At 35.9% G+C, this 10995-nt stretch overlaps 1 protein-coding gene across 1 annotated transcript in view; it reads left to right on the top strand.

Annotated features, from left to right (window-relative positions):
- Positions 1 to 2692: 2692 nt before the first annotated feature.
- LOC150100137 (protein arginine N-methyltransferase 9-like) overlaps positions 2693 to 10995 on the top strand; it is a 140915-nt gene continuing 132612 nt past the window's right edge. Inside the window, exons 1-2 of the mRNA XM_090402507.1 lie at positions 2693 to 2715; positions 7551 to 7619. Coding sequence (XP_090258633.1) covers positions 7578 to 7619 — 42 coding nt within the window. The 5' untranslated portion in view covers positions 2693 to 2715; positions 7551 to 7577. The remainder of the gene's footprint in view (positions 2716 to 7550; positions 7620 to 10995) is intronic.

The raw sequence follows: 10995 nt of genomic DNA, 5'->3' as shown, positions 1-10995 counted from the left end.
TCAATAATCTTTGTGTATTTTAGTCTACAGTTCACATCTGAGAGCTGCTCAACTTTTATTCGCTTTAAAACTTTCTTACATGTTATTCTTTTCAATACAAAATTCAATTTTATCCTGCTCAAGACTAAATAGTGATCACTTCCAATTTCAAATCCTCTGTACACTCTGGTGTTCTGCACCAGGGAGAAAACATCACTATCAACAATAACATAGTCAATGAGATTTTTGTTATTACTTGCCTCTTCTCTCCATGTGAATTTGTGAACATTTTTATGTTGGAACATGATGTTAGTAATAACCAGTCCATGTCTTGAGTAGAAATCCAACAGGTATTTGCCATTATTATTGGCATTGCTCTTTTCTCCAAATTTTCCCAAAATATTTTTGTATGCCTGACAATCATTTCCAACTTTGCTATTTAGATCCCCAACAAGGACCAACTTTTCCTTTTTCATTGTGTCAGTTGCTTTTTCTAAAGCATCAAAAAATCCTCCACTTCTACCTTAATAGAATCTGCTGTGGGCCCATAGGCACAAATAAGTCTCATTGTCCAATTCCCCATTCTGATATTTGCCCACATCACTCTACTTGAGACTGCCTGCTATTCAAGAAGATTAGCCTCATATTTTGTGTTGAATACTATGGCTACTCCTTCTTTTCCTTCATTGTCATTTCCTGAATATAACATTTTGTATTTATTGTTCAGAAAGATCTCACCAGTTTTTGTCTTTTTTGTTTCAGTCACCCCTATTATGTCGATCTGGTACTTATCTAATTCCTCCATTTCTTTGCCATTCAGGCTTCCTATGTTGATAGTACCGATCTTTAACTTTGGTGATGTTGAGTTGGGGTGTGCTTTCAGATTTGTTCCAGTAGCTGACTTTTTGCTGTTCGCCCTGGTTCCCTGCAAAAACAACGAGGAGGGGGCCTAGTTTAACCGGGGGATGTCCCAGCCGGCATGAAATTTTCTCATGTTGTACCATCATTTTCTATATTGGTTTAAGCCAATAAGTATACAATTTGGTCAGCTAAATCCCAAATTGCCAGCCCATCCTTGTTCGTGCAGGGTGCACCACGAGAAGATGAGGGTTGGACATCAGGTCAGAAGGGATGGTCGGTTCTCTGCATTCCTTTAAAGGCAATGTGGAGGTCTCCTCTCAGTTATACAGCTTTGACCCTTAAGCACCCCTAGATCATAATTCTGTTTGTATATTGTATTTTTATATTTAAAGTATCCAAATGAAATACAGTGTTTCAGGAGTGCCATAACCTTCTTAGAGAATTTAGCACTGCAAGTAAATCATTAGTAGGAACATTGGTAAACAAATTAATTACATCAAAAGCTTTCTAAGATGTCATGTTCATCAAGAATAATATTGCTGATACTTGAAACAAAATGCTCAGAGTTTTTAACAAATGGTGATTGTCCTAGGCCCTTTAATAGTTTAGCTAGATGTTTTGCAAGAAGATATGTTGGAGAATCTATCCCTTCTACTATTCAACGTGGAGGTGTATCTACTTTATGAATTTCTGGTATCCTGTATAGACGTGGAGGAAGAGGACAAAGAGAATGGATAGCTAGTTTGATTTCTCTGTTAAATTCATAGGTTGTTTTTTTAAAAGGTTATTGGTGTGATTTTGAAGCTCTCTAGTATGGTCATGAGTGCCTCCATAGCTCAGTTGCTATTGATGAAGCTCTTTGGATGGGAAGACCTGGGTTTGATTCCTGTCTCCATGATGTGAGGAACCTTTATCTGGTCTCTTTCAATTGATTATAGATTCCATAATCAATTGAAATCCATAATTCAATGGATTATGGGTTTTTTTTCACCCAGAAACTTGAGTTTTTCATCCCTCAGAACAGGCAAATCGGCCTTGTGTACACATACGGATTTGCAGCCATATGCTCAGTGATAAAATAGCTAGGGTTGGGGAAAGCAGTGGTGAACTACCCTAAAAAGAATATCACCAGAAAACACTTTGTGGCAAGAAACACTTGCCTACAGACATGACTGAATGGTTAAATCATCAGTAGGGCAACGATCCATAATGGAGTAAGTGTCAGTATTAAGAAACTGTCTAGCTTTATAGTAATAATCATCTGAGTCAAGGATAATCATGCATATATAGATATATAAAACCATAGCATCATACATTTCCTCAAAGAGATGGGCTTTGCATTAAGGGTAAATATTAAGAATAGTGATCAGAGCTTATTCCACCTTTACCACGAGTTGCCTAGACTTGTACTACTTTACGGGTCACCTAGACTTGCAATACATGCAGGTGCAAACTTGACTTATTTGTCTGTTTGCTTACTTGGGAAATGGAGTAAAACCAGGTTTAAAATAGCTTGGCATCTTTAATATATATTATACCGAAGGTAAAAAACTTTCTACACACACACACACACACACACTCCATTTTAGAATAATTGCCATCTAGCTTGCAAATTCAAAAGTTAGATTTGTTGAGACAAAGTAAAAACTCGAAAGTTAATCTGTGATTAAAATCGAGTGGGTAGTTATATATGAAATGAAAATACTATATCTCATACTTTTTTCATCCCACATACAGGTAAATCAGCCAGGGTACACAATTTTCATACAAAAATGTTATTAATATAGGATTAATGGTATTGTGTGTGCATCTGTACATGTGCGCTGATAATGGTGTTATGTGTTGACAGAGGATTGGAGAGTAGACTCCTTAAAGGTGTTGTAATAATAATATATTCTAAAGTATTTCATATAGAATCTAGTAGCTTTCAGTACTGTTAACACAGACCTGTATTATTTCTCAGAAGAAAAATCTTACTTCACTCTCCTTTACTTTTGATAATATTTCAGTCAAGGTTAGTTTTCTCTTCTTAGGCTTATCTTTTCATCTAACCTATCTTGGCATATCACATCCCAAGCTTCCTCAGCCTCCAAAAAATGTGCTATCCTCTTTCATTCAAAATAGTATTTCTTTCTTGCACAACTCCTGATGCTTTATAAATCTGAATTCCACTTGATCTTTAAATACCGTGAAATCTCCCTAAATGCAAATCTAATCTTCTTAAGTGTTCTCACATTTAGGGAGATTCTAGTACACCCAAAACCATCCTAATAATTATATAAGCAAAGTGGATGTTAAATCCAGTATTATTTCATCCTAAGAATGCTTGAAAGTATCCAGAAAGGGCTGTCCACTTAATAGATGACATTTCTCACATACCCCTCCAATTGCTTTCTCATAAATGCCTTATTTCTGCATTCTGCTGTATATTTATATGAGTATCTACTGAACAGGTTTTTTGGAGTCGACTTATACTACGAGTATACTATAAAAACTCAAAAAATTCCAATACCGACTTATGCGCCAGGTCGACTTGTACGCCGGAATATATGGTATATGTGGAAGTAACAAGGCTGGTGATTATGACAAGCTTAGGAGACAACTTGGAGTTATAGCATGAAATGAGTAGCTGAGTGGGAAATACTGATTGACGCTGACCAAAAACTATTTAATAACATTAATGTATGAATGTATTTCAAAGGTCAAAAAGCCTGAATATGGTAGGCATCGAACATGAATAATGTAATAATCAATTGCATAAAGAGTATAAAGATCAGGTCAGAAAAGTGACTCAATAAGAGCAAGAAAACTGCAGTATGAACAGAAATTAGCCAATCAGACCAAGAAACTTTTATTCTAGCAAGTTTTTTTTTTTATTTATATATTTGGCAAATAGAAAGAAGAATGATTATGGCAAGATGATGTTAATGGGCAAAAATCGTAGATTCTATTGGTAACTGCTTGTAGAGGACATAATCCAGGTATTCAGTGAGCAATTCATCATGGTGTTTCATCTTCATCAGTGCAAAATCATGAAATGTGAAGTGTAGAGGAAATGGGAGATGACTTACTGGTGAGTGAAGGAGTTAAATAGCATTGATGTCAGTAAGGCAGTAGGACTTGATGACATATCACCATGTTTTAAGGGAGTTTGTCAGCCTTGGCTTATCTGTTTAACAAGAGTCATGCATCAGTATCAGTCTCAAAGTATTGAATGGAAGTTAAAATTGTTCCGTTTCACGCAGGTGGTGATAAGGCTAAGGCTGAAAATTTACAGGCCAATCTGTATATCTGGAGTTGTAGTTACGGTGCTGGAGAGGTAGTTATGGTGTAGGAGAGGTAGGTTGATAACAGCAGTATTCTCTGTGATTGTCAGCTCAGGGTCCATGCGATTAGCCTAGTGGCTATGTGCTTTGCAACCATATGCCTGGGGAAGGAGAGTCCTAGGTTCGATTCCTTTCAGAGACATGAGGAGCTTAAGGATCTTCCTCAGCCATAGCCAAGTTAGCCGGTCTTGGTCGTGGACAGCAGGGTTTTTCATTCCGCAAGCAGGCAAACTGGCTCCATGAATACACATGGCTACTGTCATAAAATATACTACAGCAAGCAAGGCAACTGAAAACCACCTTGCTCATATCCAACTGGTAACCACCCTGCTACCATACTAGCCAGCTACCCCCACCAGCCATATGGCTGAGGGAGTAGGATAGGATAGGTCAGCTCAGGTTCATTAAAGGGAGGTCCTGTTTTACCAACTTATGTACTATGACAAGGTGACGAATGTATTGGACAAAGAGAGATGCATATATAATGATATACTTAGATGTTGCAAAGGCTTTTAATAGACTGCCACAGAAGTTGGTAACTAAATTGAAGCAGATGAGATTGGATACTAGATTAGTGAGTTGGATAGGTAACTGCTGTCAGATAGGTATCAGCAAGTTGTGTATGTGGAGGGAGTATTCTGAAAGAAGAAAGTTACTAGTGGTGTTCTGCAGGGGTCTGTTTTGGGGCCATTGTTGTTTAAGTTGTATATTAAAGATACTTGATGCTTAATTGGAGATCTACAACTGTTTGCAGATGATGCAAAACTGTCAGTTCAATGTTGAAGAGGCTTTTAATGGACCGAAAATGTTCAGAAATTTGTAAGGTCGAGGAAATAAGACTCTGGGAGTTGGTAGACATGGACCTGAAGTTCAGGGGTCACATTGCAGAAGTTATGGTCATTACATCAGATTATGGCAATGATACAGATCACCTTAATGTGCAGATGGCTTAATGGCTCATTTTCATGGTGATGAGGATATATTAGAAAGGGTCCAGAAAAAACAAAGGTGGTAACTGGTCTTTGGGATATGAAGATAGATTGAGGGAATGCAGCATGCAAAGCCTCATGAAAAGGAGGAGACAGGGGATATGATTGAGATGTTTAAGTTGGTAATGGGTTGTTACCAGTTAGTTAATGTGGAAGAAATTTTTGATGGAATGGGAGATTGTAGTAAAACAAGGCACCATTCCTGGAAAACTGTTAAGAGGATGTGAACAAGGGTTAAGGAGCAGGTTGTTTACATGGAGAGGAATTGGTGTGCATTTGAATTTGTGCACAGTGGAATGCATTGCCTACTGTGTCTGTACACATTGAATGAGTTTAAAGCATAGTCTTTGACTCCATGGAGGTTTACTGTTAGTAATAATAATAATAATTTTGATTTTTACTTAGTTTGTAAGTATTTTTCAGTTTTGTTTAGAGTTTGGATGAAATGCACCTTTTCATCATCTTGTAACATTATTACAACACTTGCCACTTAACACACACAGTATAAATATGAATATATTACAAATATGAATTTATATTGTGTGCAATATGGATTGCACATGACGTAAATATGAATTTTTTGATATTTTAATTTATTTTTTTCTTTATATTCTCAGCTATCAGAATAAAAATATACCAAGTTCTAAATAGAATAATTTTCCCATGGTATGGCTTATTATAATGATGTACAGCAATCCCTCGATTAGTGCGCCTAATGCGTTCCTTAAAACAGGTGCATTAATCGAAAATGCACTAATCGAATATAATAACCTATGGGAAAAAGTATAATTCGTTCCTCAAATTTCTTTCTAGAACCTTAATTTTTTAATAAAAGAATTAGGGTATGTCTCAGTGCCTAGTTAAAGGAAAACCATGAAGCTGAAAGACAATAAAACATATTCAGAATATAAATTTATATTCTGCTTCTTAACAAAGAATTGAGCTAACGTAGTTTGACAGGCATTTTGTTTCTTTTTTCATACAACCGACGATATGGCCTTATTGCTCTTCTACTCTTCTGCAAATTTTACTGCTTCTCTCTTCATCAGGGTCAGCCTCTAAGCAGTGCTGCTTAAAAACTTTGATTGTACGAAAAATATTTTCAAATTATTTCCGTGAAATCCAGTGGCGGCCCATGATGTTGTAAGTGGGGGTGCTGCCTGTACAAAATAATTAAAAAAATAATTTTTTTTCCTAATTAGTAACCAATTTATTAATAAATAAATCTACAGATTTATTTGTTAATATATTGGTTACTAATTAGGAAAAAAAGAATTTTTTAAAAATTATTTTGTATAGGCAGCACCCTTACTTAAAACTTCACTGACCGCCACTGGTGAAATCTCTTTTGGCTGACTATCAGTGGTTAAATTTTCTTCATATTCTTTGGGATCGTCCCACTGTGCATCTAAATTTAGCAGGTTAGAATCACTCAATTCTTCAGAATGAGATTTAATTAACTTTTGGACGTTATCATTGTTATCATCTCATCAAAACCCAGTTCATGCCTAATGTTGGCAATTTCCTCAACAACATTATCCATTTTATTTGAAAAGTTTCCAGATTCTTTTGCACAATGGGGAAGAATATGCTACCAAATGGCTAGCATATTGCTAGCAGTAATTTCATTCCAATATTGATGAATATTTTCAATAGCAAATTTAACATTAAATTTCTTCCAGAATTCTACTAATGTCATAGAATTCTCACCAGATGTTGCTTCTATTGCCTGTTTAAATGTTCTTCTCAGGTAGTATGCCTTAAAGGTTGCGATAATCCCCCTGGTCCATAGGTTGTATGAGAGAAGTTGTATTTGGCAGTAAACATTTGGAACATAGTATACATGGAAGTAGCGTAGTATGCCATTAAAAATAACTTTGTAAAATGTTTTAAATCAGTATCTAAATTATTTCATTCTGGTGAGTGATTTTTAAAATAGTTAGTCATAAAAATATATACATAGAAAATTTTTAAAATCTGTAACATTTATTTTTAAGATGTATAGGCGCACTAATCGAATTTGGGTATCGAAAAAAAATTATGCACTAATCGAGGGATTACTGTATATATATATTAAACACCATGAAATAGGCTGATATGTATTCATCATTATAAGTAAAAACTGAAAAATGTTTCGTGTTTCAATAATTAACATAGTATAGATTTGTAGGTGTTTTTTCAATAAATTGTAATTAAAATATTGAAATATAACTAGTATTCATAAATGTCATACTTTTGATCTCTAAAATGTACTTCTGTCAAAAAGTGCCAACTATGTTCAGTCAGAAAAAAAACATTTTTAAGATGTGTGTGTGTGTGCATATGCATGCTTATATGGATTTTTTTTTTTATGTACAGTACAGTACAGATACATTATTTCTCATTTGTTAAATAGGATAAACAATTAGGAAAACTGTTTTCAATGGAACCTGAAACAAAAGTCCCAGTTGCCCCTCTCAGAAAGGTAAGACTGTTTTTGTGTCTAGAAATTATTATCTCACTCAGACCAATAGCACGTACACTGCTTGGAAAGAAGTTAATGGACACCATAGTGTGAAGAACAAACAGCCATGGCACCCATCTTAATAAGATGTAGGACCTCCTTTCTCTGCAATGACTGCAGCAATTCTATGGGGCATACTTTCCACAAGCATATAATAGCAATTAATGGGAATTATGGACCATTCTTCCTGTAGGCATATAATGAAGATTGAAATCAGGACTTTATGGAGGCCAGTCAAGTGTGGTGATGTTCATGTCCATAAACCATGCAGTTACAGCAGCAGCCTTACGACACTGTGCATTGTCTTGCTGAAAGAGACAATGGTCAGTTCCATATAAACACCATAAAGTAGCAAGCATTGCATTGTCCAAAATGTTCAGATACCTCTTGGAGTTCAGTGTTCGTGGTACCACAAACAGAGATCCGAGGCCAAACCAGGAAAAACAGGACCAAATTTCATAGTTGTTGTTATGCACTCTAGTAAGAGACATTCACCAGGCATCCACCACACTTACACCAATCCATTTGCTTGGTATAGGGTGTAGCATGATTCGTTTTTGCATAACACAGCTTTCCAAGCTTCCACATCTCTCTGTACATGCTCTTTACACTACTGAAGACAACACTACATGTTGGTTGGATATGTGGAGCTTATATACTGCAGTCCTACCATGAAAACCCATGTTCTGAGCTCCAGTTCGGATTGTTTTGTGAAAATTCATGGTCCAGTTGATGCCTGGAACTTCACATTCAGCATGTCATCCAACAAATGGCAGTTTTTACATATTTTCCTTCATAGCACCCTACATTCAGGTTTGGTGAGTCGTCCAATGTGGATAGCACTTGTGGTTGACTGAGATAGAAGCACTCCTTGTGCTTCTATCTCAGTATGGTATCATTGATTGTTGACCTAGGATGGCCCAATTTGTTGAACAGGTAGGTCTACAACATGCCATCCTATCACAATGCCTATTTCAATCTCTGTCAGTTCCCTTCTCACAGTAATTTCACCTGGACACAGTTACACTAACTTGGGAGCATCATATTCCTCCAATTTATACCGGCTATAAACATGTTACTTGTTACATGGCATGACCTTGCCCATGGGGGGGGGTATCCATTAACTTCTTTCCAAGCAGTATATGTTTCAGATGGTTTTTGTCAGTCAGAGTGAGATTACTTTTTTTTTTTTTATATCGGTCCCATACATGACAGGCTGAAGGACTTATAAGCACATCAGTACTGTGTGTGTGCGGAGTGGAGATGAGGACTGAGATGTTTATTATTATTATTTATTTTTATTTTTTTTTGAAGAGTTGCAGGTTGTAGTTGTTTGGGAATACTTCGTGAGAAAAGCTGTTCCAGAGGGCAGAGGTGGATGGAATAAAAGAGGAAGAATAGAAGCAGGTTCAGTGTGTTTGCAGTTACACAGTAAAGTGTTGTGTCCCAATTTATGATTATTAGGCCTTCAACTATCCTTACATGTGAAATCCTACTTGTCTTTGTCCAAATCTTATTTATATACGAGATATCACCCAAATACAAATATTCAAGCTTCTGCTCCCCGTAGTGTCCCTAAATATTTATTTTATACTGCGCCTTTCAGGACATTTAGTTTAAGATATAAGATTCAAAAACAAAGAGCAATTACCAAAATATGTCTGAGTGTGAAACTAATATGCAGTCGTGACCTTTATCTCATAACTTAACAAATCCCCCCCCCCCTGCGTGATTAGGTTCATACATTGTTACAAGTGGTGCATTGAGCGGCAATCTCAGACAACTGTATTTTCAACGAACAAAAGTTTATTGAATTCTTAAACATGGTACAATTCATTCTTTATCAAATAAAACTCAATTCAATACTAAGAATACATAATACAAATTTTCGCTACCTAAACACAAGTATTAGATTAAGACCCTACATGAGAATTGTGATCATATCGCCATAAAAGATTCTATACACACAAACATGTATAATCCTAGAACTAGTTGATCCTTTGTCTAACCCTTTACTGATTTGATCCCGCTATAATTCTGTATTTTCTAGGACATATATAATCAGTTACTCTAATTTTCTCACTAAGACAATATGGATTAAAATTATCCTTTAGCTGAGCTAATACACACTTTTGACCTTTAAAACTCTCTTAATTAAAATACAATGTACACGCATAAATCTCTAGGCACATGAATACATATTAATTAATAGTAATAAGCTCAATTTTATTCTAGATTGACATGTACTAAAGTCCTAGTATAATTCTCATTAATCCTTTCTACTGTTCAGTTATTGAACAATGACTACAGTTACATATGATTTGAATTGACATGAGATTTTACAGTACCTTTTGACTTGGGTCTTCTCACTGGTCTCTACCCTTTCCGATATTTTACCTTCCTAGGACGAACTCTTCTATAACTTATCACTCCTAAGTTCTTTTGGCACTAAGGTGGGCTTTCACAATCTTTACTTTACATTCTTCAATCAAGGACATACATAGGATCATCTATTCTGTGGCTGTGAAATTCACCACATGGGTACTGACTTCTTTATAGAATTTTCTTTCTCTCGTTACGATTACTGGACGATGAAACACACTGACATTATCTTCTCTCTTTTTAACTAAATGGCATCCCTCGTTTCTTACAATAGGAACACGGAATCGAAATCCCGCACCCTTTGTTTCCTTATTGTGTCAGACAGAGAAAACTCCTAACCCGTCACTCAGGAAAACTGTGTGAGACCTGTATGAAGACTCATGAAGAAATCTCTGAGGAAAAAAAGCCCTGGGGGGGTTTCCTAGCCCTTTTATACGATGACCCCTACCGGCACCTTCTTCAATTCCCCCTCTACTGGAGTCGATTTCACTGACCAATTAGAGTGGCGTTTTTCTGCCAAACATCATGCGGTCCGTGTGCACGCGACTGACACGTGACGAAGCCTCAATTCGGGAATTATGACCTTGAGCTTTGGTTTTTGTTTAAGCTAACCTCTATGTCATCTATACTAAATTAATCCCCTTTCCAAAATTTTCTAAGAATTAACTCGAATCTTTAATCTTTTATTTCAAGTGTAAAAAACTAGCCTCTCACATACAAAATCCTATGACTAATCTTCTTTGCTTTACTTAACCTTATTTATCATATCACAACTATAATAAAATTCCCTTCTTTTTTCTTATTTAGTTCAACAAACAATTTCAGCTATATTTTTCACTTGGATGCAAGCATGTTTTTCTTTCTTTTTATTTTTTGTATTCATTACTTTCAAAGGCTCTTAACGATATCTGCTTAGGAACAAGCTTGCTTACTTAGTTATCTATACAGGGTTTTT

This window comes from Typopeltis vanoorti, chromosome 13, assembly GCF_054136105.1.
Source record: "Typopeltis vanoorti isolate ZY-2024b chromosome 13, IOZ_Tvanoo_1.0, whole genome shotgun sequence".
Taxonomy (NCBI): Eukaryota; Metazoa; Arthropoda; class Arachnida; order Uropygi; family Thelyphonidae; genus Typopeltis; species Typopeltis vanoorti.
The sequence above is the reverse complement of the archived record's forward strand: the minus strand, read 5'-3'. Positions and strand labels throughout refer to the sequence as shown.